The 15,567-nt window shown below is 49.9% G+C and overlaps 1 protein-coding gene across 1 annotated transcript; it reads left to right on the forward strand.

Moving 5' to 3' along the window:
- Window positions 1–294: 294 nt before the first annotated feature.
- On the forward strand, window positions 295–9,297 carry GLRX5 (glutaredoxin 5). Its single transcript, XM_016155911.2, has 2 exons — window positions 295–639; window positions 8,634–9,297. Exons 1-2 carry the CDS (start codon window positions 354–356, stop codon window positions 8,810–8,812), a joined length of 465 nt encoding a protein of 154 aa, XP_016011397.1. The 5' UTR covers window positions 295–353; the 3' UTR covers window positions 8,813–9,297.
- The last annotated feature ends 6,270 nt before the right edge of the window (window positions 9,298–15,567 follow it).

A 15,567-nucleotide genomic window follows, 5' to 3' on the forward strand; every position in this document is an offset into this window, starting at 1 on the left:
GCCCTCCGGAGGGAAGTCGTCTTTCCCCTCGTTTCGCCTCCTCGCCTCGGAGCGCGACGCTGATGGACATCCCCTCTCTCCAATTAAGTGGCAAAGCGTTGCCGGCAGCCAATGGTAAGGCCGCAGGGTGCGGCCCAGGAGGCAGGACCACCCCCGGGGGGCGGGACGAGTAACGTGATTGGTAAGCTCGAGTCACTCCGGGCCCGAGTTCTCCAACCACGGACGGCGGCTCGGAGCCGGCCCAATGAGGGCCCGGGGCTGGGGGCGACCGGCAGGTCCGCCTCTGGGCGGGGAGAAGCGCGGGGTGGCGAGCCGAGGTCCCCAGCGGTCGAGGGTTCCGGCGAGCGTGCGGGATGAGCGGGTCCTTGGGCCGGGCGGTGGCGAGTCTGCTCCGCTGGGGGCGCGGCGCGGGCGGCGGCGGCCTGTGGGGCCCGGGCGTGCGAGCGGCGGGCTCGGTTGGCAGCTCGGCGGAGCAGCTGGATGCGCTGGTGAAAAAGGACAAAGTGGTGGTCTTCCTCAAGGGCACGCCGGAGCAGCCCCAGTGCGGCTTCAGCAACGCGGTGGTGCAGATCCTGCGGCTGCACGGCGTCAGCGACTACGCAGCCTACAACGTGCTGGACGACCCCCAGCTCCGGCAAGGTCAGGGCCCGCGGGCTGCGGGGGCGACAGGCCGCTCTGCGGGACCGGCGATCTATCTGGAGGTTCAAGCGGAGTTAGGGCTCCGGGTCCTACTTCATTGGAGGGCCTGGGGTCTGGTTGTGACCCATTTGATCTGGGTCTGAGGATCTTGGGCTCTAGTTCTCTTGCCAGTTTGGACAGTGGGGTAGGTTCTAGCGGCTCATGGATCCTCATGCTGAGCTGAAACAGACGTTTCCGGGCGAGTTCTCTCGGGCTAGTGGCCAGCAGCCTGACCCCCCGCTCTGCAGAGCTGAGGAAGTAATGCAAAGTGGGGTACAGGAGGTAGGCACTTTGCGGGACACGTTGAAGAGAGTGGCCTGTCTCGTGGGTAAGGAGTGGTGCTGTGGATGGTGGAGCCGAGGTGGTCGTTGTCCGAGGCCGGTGGGGTCAGAGGCTGACCTCTCCTGCCTCAAGGCTCAGGGTATCAGGGACCACCCTCTGTTGTTGCTACAAGGAGGGGGTTGAGCCAGCTTTTGGACTGGTTTCAGTTGGGGTCTGGTGGTGCGGGAGAAAAAGGCATGAGTTCAAGGTCAGGGAAGAATTTATGGTACTAGGGTTGGAAGAGGTTTGTAGGGAGAGGGACAAAGAACGATTCCTGGGCCCTAGCTAACTCAGGGGTAGAGCTCAAGGAGCCAGGGGCCAGTCACGACCTGTTGCTTTTCACTGGCCCAGGGGAGTCGATCTGGGCCCTGACTGCTAATGAGAATCGTTTTGGCTGAGCAGTGGCTGGGAACCTCCTGTGCCTGTCTCCCTGGGTCTGCTCCTTGGTTAGGCTTGGTTGGAGTTGATGGAGAAATGAGGAGGCTGTGCCTGTACCTCCTGGAGAGGTACCTCTGGCTTAAGGACCCTGCGTTCCAGTTAGAGATGTGTAATGACTGGGTCTTGGCATCTCTGGAGCCTAGTGCTATTGTTTCGTGATAGTCTTCTAAAAGGAATTTTAAAGCACTAGGTTCTTTGTTATTCTACATTTAGAATTCTACCTTTCATTATTCTACGTTTAGGACTGTTACTGTGCATTTGAAATCATCAATCTTAGTCATTCCTACATTGATGAGACAGGCTGGGGTCAAGGAAAGGCTTTGGGTTAGAACTCTTCTGTAGCTGGTTAGCTGAGTGTCACATAAGTGCATTTTCCTTTTCGGTAATATGAGGATAATAAAATTAAACTTGGGAAAGTTTTTGTAAGGGAAAAAGAGAACGTAAACTTTTCAGAAGGTGCCTATCAGCTCATCTGGCACACAGAAGGCACCTGCTAGATGGTAGCTGTTTCACTGTTAGCACTTTATGTTTTTCAAAGTATTTTTCCCCCCATGCCCTAATCCCTACAAGACTCTTGGATCTGGGGAGTGGAAGCGAGGCGGGGCAGAGGGTTGGCTCGCATTGCCAGGTGTATGTGCATTACCACATACTGTGCTCTTGATCCTTTTGTCTTTCTGTTCTGCTGGAATGCCACTAGTCGCTATGCTCTGGGTTTTCTCACGTTCGAGGCATTAACAGTTTTCATCCAGCAGCAGCTTCTCTGCTTACAAGATAAGGCAGGAAGAACTACTCTGTAATCTTCCACCTGGGACCTTGCCACAGGTCCCCTGCATATTGACAGTATGGCTGCTGTGTCATTGATATCTTGTTTAGTATAAAGTGTCGACAGTCTTTGATTTGCGAATTTATGTTCTCCTGTTTTAATGTAACCGGAGATGGGATATCTTGGCTAATAAACCGAAAGTAGGAACAGAAATAAGAATGTTTACTGATCGCATCGTGTGTCTGTCTTTCATCATGTATGTACCTCTGGCTTCTGATCTTCTGTTAAGTGTTCAAACAACAGCAATAAGAATTTAATCAAATTTCTGACCATTGAGTCTTATCAGATTGTTATTTTGTTTAGTAAATGTGTTGCATACGTATCAAACATAACATACACCTCTTTAATTGCTTAGAAAAATGAACAGTGGAAGTATTCACCTTCAGTTGGGCAGGGTGGGGTAAGCATGTTGCCACAGTGGAGATTAGTTTGGCCAGGATAAGACTTTTAATACACTAGGAGGACTCGTCATCTCTTTGCTCTCTCTACACCTCTGAGTTTACCAAGAAAGACTGACAGGCTATGTGATTTCACTTTTGCCAGCCAAAGATATGTGTGTGCACCTTTCTCAGACCCAAGGTCACCTCAGGGGCTCCCGCGAATGGGCCTTTTCTGTTTTCTTGTGCAGAGAAGGCTGAGCTCTACAAAGGGCCCAAGCCAGAGGGAGACCCTCAGATGCTGTCTCCATGTCTGGGCCCGGGCCCAGTGACTGTGATGAAGAGAGGTGTCAGCCTGTGGCCCAAGGAGCAAAGGTGACTGTGAGGCAGCATCGTGGTGGTTGTCTGGAGTACACACTGAAGACAGCCACAAAGGAATCAGGTCCCAGCAGACAGACGTCACCATATCCTAATTCTGGTATTAACGAAGACTGGCCTTGATTGTCAGTTGTAAAAATAACGTGCTAATTGAAGAAACTTGGAAACACTGAAAATATAAAGAAACCAGAAATCACCTGTCATTTTGTATAAACCATTATTAACATTTGGACCCAGTTTCTAACTTGTCGTTATTGTCGTTGCATTTACAAACACAATCGAGATCATACATGTCTGTGCTTAGTATTCGGCCCTCCTGAGAGCAGGGACTATGTCTTCTGCCACTACCTGGCTGCTGTGTATTGGTTGAGCAGAGCAAGCTTTCAGTAAGTGTTTTTAATGAATAAACACATGCTTCTTTTATTTATCATATCATAAACTCTCTTCCATGCTCTAAAAACATACTCTTAAATTTCTGCCTATTCAGATCACCATTGTATTTCTCGCATTGAGAGCAGTGTCTGTTGAATGAATAATCGTTATGCTATTGTTGAGTGCATTTGCAACTATGTTCAGCCTTTCCAGTATCAGAGAATTTAAGGCAATACTAAAAAACTTATGATATTGGCAAACTTTAAAAGTTGGATAACAAGTCGTGTGTGTGTGTGTGTGCGCGCACGCGCGCGCGTGTGTGTGTTTGGCGGCGGGTATTATGTATGCTGTAGATAGGGGTATGAAATGGTACCAACATTTTGGAGGAATAACTGTCAGTACCTAGTCAAGTGAAGCAGACCCAGCTGCTTCACCCCTGGGTATATAGTCCAGAGCGGGAGTCGAGGCAGACTTCCTTTGTAAAGAGCCTCTGAGTAAAGACTTCAGCCTTGTGGACCATGTGGCGTCTGTCACAAGTATTGAAGTCTGCTATTGCAGCATGAAAGAGGTCAGGGATAATACAGAAATGAATAAGTGTGGCTCAGTTCCAAGAAAACTTTATTTATTAAAACAGAAAGTGGATCAGATTTGGCGGATGGCTGTAGTTTGCCACTTCTTGATTTAGAGAGATGGACCCCCGCATGTGAGTTAGGAGGCTTATGTGAGGATGTTCAGTGCATCATTGCTTGTAATAACGAAATATTGACGAGAAGGGATCTTGGTCTATTAGTAGCAGACCGGATAACAGACTATAGTTTAGTCATGTAATGGAAAACTAAATTGTAGTTAAAACTAACTAGATCTAGATATATTTATATGACTACATTTTTAAAAAAATATAATGTTTAATCAAAAAGTAAGTTGCCAAAAGGTGATTATGGCATGACGCCATTCGCGTGTATGTGTTAAAGATGTGGAACAGCTCCATTGCTGATCCGTGTGTGCAAGTGAGCTCGTGGGCAGCAGCGACAGAGGCCAGCCACAGGCCAGAGGCCACCTCTGGTGGTCCAGAACCTGGCCTTTGGACTCCTGGAAACCCGGCTATCATTCCTGGCTCCACCATCTGCCAACACTGTGACTTTGGTTATTTAACCTCTCTGAGCCTTAGTTTCTTTATCTGTAAAATAGAGATAATCGTAGGATTTTTGTAGAGATCAAATGAGATTATGGATGTAAAACACTTAAAAAGTATGAAACTCAGTGCCCCTGAGCCCAACAAATGGGTGTTTCTATACGACATGGCATACTTAATTGGCATTTTTCCTGCATTCTTTCTCTGTTGCATGTTGTTCTCAGAAAAGCATTACTGAGAAGGGCAGCGTAGAGAACACCGCCGTGGAGGGAATCGAATATCCACATTGTGCCTGGCACTGTGTGAGCTTAATTCATTTCACCAATTATATCTCATCTCCTCTTCATAAGAAATCTGTAAAGCCTAGAGTTATTCCTACTGTGCGGACACGGAAACCGAGGCTAAGCAAGCAGCAGATCTAGCTGGGGCTGCACGTACCTGCAGGCGGGCCACGGCCCTCTGTTCCTGAAGCCAGAGCCTTGTCCGCTCGGCCGCTGTGCTTTGCCTTCCCTCTGTCGGGGGTCCACTGTTCCGATGCTTCCAGCTCAGGTCGCTTCAGGTGCTCCTAGCGTCATTCTCTCAGGGAAGAAGAAATATGTGACTCCAGGAGGAGGTGACGTGACTGCCCAAGGTCACTGAGCCTCGGAAGTGGTGAAGGTGGAATTAATCTGCACTAGACTCTGAAGCTCTTGTAGTGAAAATCAACCAGGAAAAAAAGAGCACAATAATTTCGGTGTTCTTGCAACACGCTGTCCAAACCGGGAGTGACGTCTAATGTTTTGAAATGTGACAGATTTTGAAAAGTACTTTTTGAAAGTTCTGGAAGGGAATGTTGTGGTACCTTTTCTGCACTCTGGCTTGTTACTTGGAATCTTAAATATTTTGATGAGGCATTGGGTATGTGTGGAACTGGTTTTGTTAAGACCACCTCCTAACCCCCAATCCCTAGTGTTATCCTGATCTAGAACTGTGTAGCCTATATTTTCTATCCCAAATCGAATCACTGTCTATCATGTATAAAATGTGATTATCAGTAAAATTCATTCTTGGGTATAATTTTCTAATGTCTATGGGTTTCTCTCTGATTCTGAGCAATTCCAAGTGACATTGTAAGAACTGTCACTGCATATTACAGTTTTTGAAAATTAAAATGTGAGAGAAATTAGCCATTAATTAATTAACACATTAACACATTAAAGAATTGTGAATCAGTGGGATTCATTTAAATTTTCAACAGGGGTCTTTTATTATTGGAAGTTTTTCACTTCACTCTATAGGAGTCAATTAGAAGATATTTCCTTAAATATTTAAACCCGTAATCAGACTTTTAAAATATGTAAAATCGCATACTTTTTAAGAAAGATGCCAAGCTTTGCCTTGACATCAGCTGCTTGTAACACTTGTTAATCTAAAAAGTAAAGAAGCAGGTGAGTGGAGTTTTGATAAACGATCAGCGGGCCGGCACCTTGGCCACTGTCATGATGACATCTTGTGCTGAGTTAGGGTTCCTTAGAGCTCTTGAGTTGGAAGTTATTCCTTAGAGCTCTTGAGTTGGAAGTTATTTGGCAAGACAGCCACAGTCGAGGGGTTTGGAGGCGTTAGCCTCCCTCGAGCTTGGCTGCGCGTGTGGGATGCTCAGGTGGTTGGGAAGCCCACTCGTTGTGGTAATATTGCTGGTGCCGTTTTATTCTGGTGTTTCGCCCTGACCTCCCTTATAGTCAGGAGACGTATAGTCTGTAGCATCGTAAAGTTTAATGAGTGAGACAAGACTAATGCTTTGACCAAGTGTGGCACAGTAAAAATGATTGATTAAAGCATATCATTCTTTTACTCAGCAAAGATTTTATCTTTAAAAAAATTGTATTTTTTAGGATTAAACGTGATTTTGGGCAGCCCTCAGATGGCAAATTTATTTTCATTTTTGGTGTGTTTCAAAAATTGTAGACACTCAGCAAAAGATCAGTAGATATTTATTGTCATGGAAAGCTTAACAAGATCTATTATGATCAGAAAAAAACAATGTCATGTACACAAATAGTTCATGTATATAAATGTAAAAGATATTTAAGAAAGTTTGGAAGAATTAAAAGAAGTTCATGTTTACTTTAAACATTTCTTAATTCTCACCCACCCTCAGTCATCATAAAAGTAAAAAAAGATTTGTAACTGGCATCATCTTAAAATAAGTTCTGAGAGACTGTATTTGAGTATAGAGTTTACAAAGTATGAAAATGAAAACATACACTTGTATGCTAAGTTATCTGTATAGCAACAAACATCAGCAATGAAAAGCTTGAATTCATCAGGATGTTCTAGTATATATATAGGTAAAGACGCCAGGAGTGACTTAGAAATGTGTGCTTTTCTGGGTCTGTAACGTACAGCGTGGTGACTGTTTAACAGTGCTGCATACTGGGAAGTTGCTTAGGGAGTAGATCTTAAAAGTTATCATCACAAGAAACAAATTTTGTAACTGTATGCTGATGAACTTATCCTGGTGATTTTGCAATATATAGAAATATCGAATCATTATGTCCTACACTCTCAAAACTGATATAACATTACATGTCAATTATACCTCAATAAAAAAGCTTAAAAAAAAAAAAAAGAAGTGTGCTCTTTGGGGCCTATAACGTTGTAACCATTTCTTCACACTTGAAATCTGCAGAAGAAAGATAAGCCCTCCACGCCCAGCAAGCGTGGGGGAGGCGGCTTCAGCGCTGTCATTTAGAGCAAAGTCACTATTTTTTAGAAGGCAATGACTTTTAAAAGAAAACAACAGGGACTGTTATTTGTGATAGAACTCAAATTGGCCATTTTATTGAGAAAATAAATGTTTGATAATAAATGATAGAATATCAAGAACCAGTTCTTGTATTCTTAGTTTATTTACATAAAAATTACCACGACCAATTTTTTTTTATTTATGTAATACTGTGTTTTGTTTGAAGAATCTATTGGCTTTTCGATTTTGTTTATTTTGTGCTCATTTTGGCCAATTAAAAATATCTAACTATATAACTTTTAAAATACCACATAAAACTGTAGTCATTAATTACTACAAGTCACGCTTTTGATCCTCTTCTGTTTTAACATAACCAGCAGAGACATTTGTTGTCCGATATGTTTTAAGAGTTTCATGTCAGTATTCCCGTAGACTGGTGAGGATGGACACTAGATGTCTTAAGATCGAAACGACCCTCCTTTCTTACTGTTTTGCCGTTGCTTTAGAACGGAACAGAACAATCAGTCGCATGGCCGCACTGTCGCAGATCGTGCCTCAGCTGTGAAAGCCGTCTACACCACACACATGCATGATTGCGTGCACACTGGAAACTCCCTGTCGGCGCTGAGCTCTCGAGAGCAGGGTACAGGTGTCCCTCACCCCGTGGCCCTGTACCTGGCCCACGACATGGGCCTTAATGAGCTGTGGGCCTCTCCTTCTCCTCGCTCTGTCCCTGTGAGGCCTGTGCCAAGCCAGATCACCCGCCCCGTGGAGAGCGGGGCTCCGTAGGGTCAGGGCTGCAGGCTGTAGTCCCAGGAAGGGGATTTGCTCTCTGGGTGAAAGAGTTAGCGAAGATAAAACAAGCGACTCAAGTCTTAAGGGTAAGTAACTGGTGGCATTCTCTAACCCCGATGGACAGGCAGTACATACGGGTGGCCCCATTTGTCAGTGAGTCACCGTGATGGACCTGTGTTAAGTTGTCAGCTTGGAGATGAAGTCGTGGCATTTGTTTTAGGTTTTGTTTCAGTGAAAACATGGCTGGTAGGTGTGTAGAGAATATGGCTTCATGTAGAGCGTGTGACTTAACATTACCCAATCAAGTTCTCTGCCGATATAATCCCGTGTCGATCGGGTGTTTGGTGTTTGATGAGAGCCTTTTCTGCTTCCCACAAAAGCCGTGCGAGATGAGGGTGGAAACAGGGTGGGAAGTTAAGTAAGTCCTTGTCTGAGGCGTCGCTGTAGTTGGACGAGCTCGGGCTGCAACAGCGGCCTGCAGGGAACGCCTTGTCCCCCGCGCTGGGCGTCCTGCAGCGGTGCGTGAGAAACGCTCCGCCGCGAGGACTTCAGCTCTCACCATTGAAATGACACGTCACTGTTCTTTCCCCGTAGGCATTAAAGACTATTCCAACTGGCCCACCATCCCGCAGGTGTACCTCAACGGCGAGTTTGTGGGCGGCTGTGACATTCTTCTGCAGATGCACCAGAACGGGGACCTGGTGGAGGAACTGAAAAAGCTGGGGATCCGCTCCGCCCTTTTAGACGAAACAAAAGACCAGGACTCAAAGTGAGGGCGGCCGGGTCCCCCCGCCCCGAGCAGAGGCCGCGCCGTCGGGAGAGGAAGCCGCTGGGGTCGGACACTCACCACCAGAGCAGCCTTACCGATCTGGTTGTCACTGTTCAGACAGCTGCTGGCACGACTCCTCCCGTTCGCAAGCAGTCGGGTGACGTCAGTATGTCTTGTGTTCGGGCTAGGAATATTCTGTCGTGAACTTAGTTGTAACCACTGCACTGTCGTGACTCGGCGTTGTATTATGATATTGCTGTAAACAGAATCTGTTCTTGTCATTTGCTCTTTGCCTGATGAGGAGTAAAACTAGGAGCTTTTGATTCATCATCATTACTCATGAGTCCTCTGCCAACGTGTCAGTCTGCAAATATATTCCCCCCGTCCCCCATATTTTTTGTGACTTGTTCTGTTAAAAAAAATGATGGACAAGGAAGAAAATGTGATAATCGGGGTGTTATTTTTTAAAATAAACTGCCAGGGATACCATGTGTGAGTTGTTGATTCTGAAGGGCAGCGAGTCTGTGTCGCAGTCTCTTCTCGCCGCTGTAACAGAACCGCGGACGGGGCGGCTCATGCGCCGCAGGGTTCCCTCCCACGGCCCTGCAGGCCGGGAGGCCAGGGCCAAGGCGCTGGCCAGGCAGGTGTCTGGCGAGGGCCACTCCCGGCTCACGGACGGCCGCCTCCTCCCGGTGTCCTCACTAGAAGTGCTCCGGGGTCCCTTTCATTGGGGCACTCATCCCCTTCATGAGGCCTCCGCCCTCGTGACCCAGTCACCCTAAAGGCCCCGCGTCCTCACAACACCACTTTGATGTCAACGTGGGACTCTCAGGGGGACACAGACGTCGGTCTGTAGTCTGTAGGATTTTTGGTTCCTGTGACCTTTCGCTTTTGGGGATCAGGAGTGATTCTCACTCTCCTGTTAAAGTTGCTCTCAAGCTGCGCTTTCCCTTCTGGAGGGGGGAGGTAAGCACCGTGCTGGGTGGTGGCGAAGGTCCAGCTGGGGGCTCGTGCGGGCCGTGGGGAGCGAGGCGGGCAAGGCCCGCCGGCCTGGAAACCTGCGCCGGGCCAGCCGTGCCGGGGTTAAACAGGGCGACGTCGTTGGCAGTCCTCCGAGGAATGGCATCTAGCGAGTCCTTTATTTCTTTAAAAATAAGAGCTTTATAGAAAAGGGCACGTCGGGCGTCACGGCGGAGGTTCTTCCCGCACTGTGTGTTGCTGTCTGAGGCCCACAGGGCCTCTCCACGCTGAAGCGCCCTGGGGATGAGCTTTACGGGGGGTCACGTGTGCCCCTGGAGTCCCGGACGCCGTCCTCTGTCTCTGGAGCCCTCAACGCGGCATCCAGAATTGCATCATCACCGTGGCAGAGGTAGGAAAGAGGATGGGTTTTTTAATGAAAAGGGCAAAAGTGATAAGAAAAGGTCAGCTCATTTCCCCAGAGCTGTCCAGGGGCCTGTTGGTGTGTGTGAGTCTGCTCGGGCGCCTCTTGGAAAAGCTCTGAAGAACTGACCTCGTGAGGTCAGAGTCCACATGCAGGTCCTTTGCAGCTAGCCAGCTTGCGGCTCCTGCCGCCACCCCTCGGCCAGAGGTCAGCGCCTCTCGGGACAGAGTTCACAGCTTCGGGGAACAGAAAAAGGGGTTATTCTCACCAAAAGGTCTTATAACATGGCTTGTGCATGGCATCCCAGCAATGCCTCTGTCTGCTGGGAGCTGGGAGCTTGACCTCGGGGAAGGCAGAGCTCCTCCACGGCACCGTGTCGTTCCACACACGAAGGCGAGGACACCCAGAGGTGACGTGCTCAAGGTCTTGCTTGTGTGCTGCCACAGGGTGGCCACACCAAGGTTGCGACCTTGTCCTTTGCAAAGAATACCACTGGCACGTCACCTGCTACTGTCCTTGCGTGAGCGCCAGGCCGCGGGGCACACGCGCGCCTCGTTGTCCCTCACCTGCTCACCCGGTACCTCTCAGTCATTTGCTTCCTTTGGCTTTTCCCTAGAGCGGCCTGTCTACCCTCAGGGTTCATCTCAAACGTGAAATGAGAAACTCGGCATAAGAATCCTCCCTAGGATATCAGCATGAGGGCAGAGCTGCCAAGCGAATAGTTTGACTCAGAGGCTGATGACACATAGATCCTATCAGTCACTAGAGAGCTTAAAAGTTTAAAGGGATCACTGGGCTCTGTAAGAAGTGGAAACATTCCTTCCAGAAGTGAATGAATACTTTTTTTTTCATATGCTTAGCAAGTTTTTGCCAAGTGGGAAATTGAAGATGCTGTCTGCTGCCATTCTGAGTAATTTTAACGATCTGCATTATTAGAATTCACAGTGCCGATGAGGGCGGTGACCCCAAAGGTCCTTGTACCAACAGCAGCATTGCACGCCATCTGTTTAGAAACGCAGGGTCCACTGCACAGCTTCCCAGAACGGGACACTGTGATTCATTGGATCTTTGTCTCAACGTCAAAGTGTTATTAGATCTTTTAGAAATAGCCAAAGTTGTTTTGGGAGATTAAACATTTGTGTGATTCCAGGTAGGTTTTTTTTGTTTTTTTTTTTTTCGTAAGTGGTAGTTACATAAATGTCATTACACTTCACATAAGCTATGAGCTGTGGAGATATTTTGGGACAGAAGTAACGTTCACGAAGTCTCGGGTTTATTATTATTGGCCCTTTTGAATTTACCTGTGTAGACTCTGGGACATCAAACTTTCCTATAATTATTAAAGTCACAACAGCTAGCTTAGGGGAATTCTTATAAATGTGTTAAATAGCTTCTTTAGATATTTAGAGATAAATTGTAACTTGAGAGGTCGGTTCCCTCGTTATTTGTGACAGGAGAGATTGAGCTAAAGGGTTAGAGAAATGACCTTTTGTTGGCAAGTTTTCGTTGAAGTAAATTTAAACCGGAGGTGAGTGAGCTTCCAAGTTTGTTTCTGAGAGTCACTGGCAGGAGAACACAAACTGGGGTGGGTGGTCACACAAAAAGAAGCCGATTTGACAGATTTAAAAAAAAAAAAGATTTCTCATTTCGCTTAAGAATTATTAAGTAAATCTAAAAGAAAATGGCTGTAAGTTATACCTGAGGACTCTGGTCGCTCATTTGAAGGCGAGTGGAGGGATGGTGGGAGAAGGGCTGGTTTGCTGCCCAGGTTCAAAGGCACGCGGTGACCGAGGGGGACTTGTAGGAGGTCGTGTCCCCTCTTGTTTCCTGAGAGTGGCGCAGTGGAGGTCGTCGGCCGCGTCCGTGGTCTCAGTCATGGGCCAAGTGCGCTTGACCTGGGAGCAGGTCTGGCCGGACCCTAAGGCGGTAGGTACCAGAGAACGGGCTCCTGGAGGCTTCGAAGACCTCAGTCCAGCCTCGGACAGAGTGGCCGCCGCAAACACCTCACGGGCCACCTCGCTCCCCGGCCCTCCCTCGGCCCCCTCTCCGTCCATCACACCAGGTTGCAATTGCCTTCTCCGTGGCTTCACTTAGGGACCCCCTATGGCTATCGTATGGAATGACCCCCCCCCAAAAAAAAATAAGTAAAAAATGAGTGAATTCCCTTTCTTCATTCCTTTTGGGCCAGTCGCAGGAAGCGTTAGGTTCTAATGGCTTACCATTAGCAGCACGGAGCGGTAGCCGAGACCTTGGACTTGGGTCAGACTTCCTGGATTGCCACCCTGGAACTGGGACTGACCTCAGACAAGTTAATAACCTCCTTTCCCACTCGACTGAAAAAAAGTAGCAAATGTCACCTCTGTCAGGCTTGTTATGAGGCTCAGATGTGAGTCCCCATCAGCGGCCCGGATTTCACCCGGCCTGCATTGTCTTATTACTCACCACTCAGTTTTAAGGCTACGGGAGTTGGTCGCCCTCGGAGCAGTATCATCTTTGAGGGTAAATGACAAGATTTAATGACTGTGATGATCTTCTCAGTGGAGTCAGCTGCACTTAGGGACAGGATGCCTCAGAAGTCCCTGGAAATTACTTTCCTACGATTACAGTTTGACTTACTGCCATTGAGTTCTATTTTTAAAAAAATATTACTTCTGTTTCAGCCAGTGGGAAGTCTTTACTGAACCGGTAGGTTAGGCTAAAAAGAACACAGTTGAACCTTGGGTTAATTCTCATTTATCAGCAGCAAGGGTTGCGGCCCTGGAATCTAATTAACATTTTTCACAGATTGAGGGATACATTTTGGAAGGAAAAAAAAGTATCGCCTGGTTCACAGGAGATTAGGTGACAAAATATGGAAAGAACTTCCTATTATTGAGGTGTCTGTCTTCAGTCCTGAGCAGGCCACAAGTCTGTGCCTGGAGCTAGACTATGCCAAGGCACCGCTTCCTGCTCTGAGCCCAGGCTGGTCTGCGGCGGAGCCTTCGGCTGGGGCTCTGTCTCCCTAGAATGCTTCCTGGGCGAGCAGAGCACTATTAGAGATGAGAGTCAGGATGGCATCGAGCCACTACAGTTTTAGTGGACTTTCTAAAGATGGTGTGGTAGGTTGAATTAATGGCTCCCAAAGGTAACCATGTCCTGATCCTCACGACTTGGGAATATAGAGGGTCTCCTCTGTCCAAAGGGTGTGGGGGCGGTTGTAGATGGAGCCTGAACATGGAGCTTGGTGTCCATGCTCAGGCCCCAGTGGCGGCTGGATGGATTGCGGCGGCTTCCTGCCAGATGGTACCTGTCTGTCTCATCCGGGATCTTCCAGTCGGGCTCTGCGTGGGACAGGATGACCATCAAGGGCATGGCATGCTGGCTGCCTGGCCTCTCGGGCCCCACCTGGGCTAACCCCGGGCGAGGGTGGGCACTCTGGGTGCAGACAGCAGCCTGCAGCCAGGCCGAGGACGGAGGGGTCCTGTCGGCGATTGGCGTGTGGACTGCGAGGGTGGAGGGGCACAGGAGAGGCAGGGGCGAAGTGGGGAGTAACGGGACTGGAGTCGGGAGGGGTCTCAGGGGCCTTCATGCTGTGCTTGGGTGTCAACTTCTCTCTGAGAACGGAGGGGAGCCCCGGGGAGCGCGGGGCAGAGCATCCGATGTGACCTGGGAAAGCTCGCCTGGGAATCAGCACAGCCACTCTACAGACCAAGAACACGGGGAGCTGAGACGGGCACGTGTGATGAGGCCTGCTGGGGTGGGGGTGGGGATGGGGGTGGGGTGGGGTGGGGGTGGGCCCGCCCACGCCACGCCACGCCACGCCACGCCACGCCACGCCCGCCCACGCCACGCCACGCCCACCCACGCCCATAGCCACACCCACACCCTGTCATCCTGCGCTGCGGGCCCTCACCCACTGTCATGCCGCGGCTGCACCTGGGCCCCTCCAGGTGTCGGCACGCCTCTGGGCCTTCAGGGCCCTGCTGCAGCGTCCCTTCTGATGACCACGGACCCTGTGGTTCTGCGCAGATTCTGCTCCTCCAGGAAGCCGACGTGCCCCCCCTAGCTCCTTGGAGAGTCGACCCGGGGTGCTCCTTTGGCTTTGATTCCTCTTACTGTTTCTGGGGAGAGTGCTTGGAGGGATTGAGCTCCCTTTGACTCTAATACCAGCCAAAGGACCCGTGGAGGGTGGAGTCGCTGCCTCCGAGCGCTCCGGATTGAGCCGCGGGCTTCCTCTTTGCCCTGCCCAGGCGTACATGCTTCTGGTGCTACTGGGTCAAGAACGAGCCTCTCCACTAGTGACAGCTGCCCAGGAGCTCCAGGAGGGGCATGGACAGGACGGCACAGGACTGGCCCTGGGACCCACGTGCAGATGAGGCCAGCCTCGGTGTGTGCATTGCGGGGCTCTGCGGGCTGACCTTGGGCTGGAGCACAGACTTGGTGCCAACTGCACAAACCGGTCTCTCGCCATGCCTCCCGCGGGCCAGCGCAGTGTGGGCCTGTGTGCGGTGATCAGCCCCCTTCCTCTGGAAGTATAAAGAGGAGTCTTTGAGCAGGGCACAGGGGAGTGTGTCGTGGGGGCTCGGGGTGCTCAGACGCTACGCATTTCACTGAAAGCTCTGGCCTTGGACCGACCTGCCTGACGAGTGTTCTGTGCACCTGAGGCCCGGGTCACACTGTCAGTTTGCCCTCTGGGGAGCTGGAGACCGAGTAGCTAAGTAATAAGCCCAACCCCCACTAAAAACCCCGGACACCAAGGCTTGGGGTGAGCTCCCGTGGCTGGTGACACTGGGCACGGGTTGTCACTTCGTGGCAGGGAGAGTCCTGTGCGGCTCCACTGGGGGGGGGGGGGGCACCGGAAGCTCCACCTGGTCTCCGGATTCCGCCCTGTGCATTTTTTACCTTTGATTTAAAAAACCTGTCTCCCTTCATAATAAGCCATGCAATAGCTTTTCTGAGGCCTGCGAACCCTTCCAAGGTGGTCTTGGGGACCCCAACCTAGGGAGAAGATCTCCACGTGGCTGGGCTTGGAGCCCTGACTCTTCCTCTAAGAGTGACCATTTCTCGTTAATGTTTGACGAGCCCACCAGGACCAGGCCTACGTCATGACCCAGGGACCCATGGCCCCTCCTGCAGTGCCCCCTAGTGTGGTGGGTCAAGGCTGGAACATGTAGGCAAAGGCTTTTCCGAGGTCTCAGGAATGAGCACGGGGAGTCACACACAGCAGGCACTGGCCGGCAGGATACAGCCTGCGCACCTGGGCCAGCCCACAGCAGAGCCTTCCCTCCTGTCCCCGCCCCTGTCAGCCCTGCCCCCAGAAGCTCACATGTGGGTGTACACGTTCCAGAGAGCAACAGTTCAAAGACCATTTTTTTACTCACCTGGAGCGAATCTCCGAG

This window comes from Rousettus aegyptiacus, unplaced genomic scaffold (assembly GCF_014176215.1).
Source record: "Rousettus aegyptiacus isolate mRouAeg1 unplaced genomic scaffold, mRouAeg1.p scaffold_m13_p_3, whole genome shotgun sequence".
In the NCBI taxonomy this organism is placed as follows: domain Eukaryota; kingdom Metazoa; phylum Chordata; class Mammalia; order Chiroptera; family Pteropodidae; genus Rousettus; species Rousettus aegyptiacus.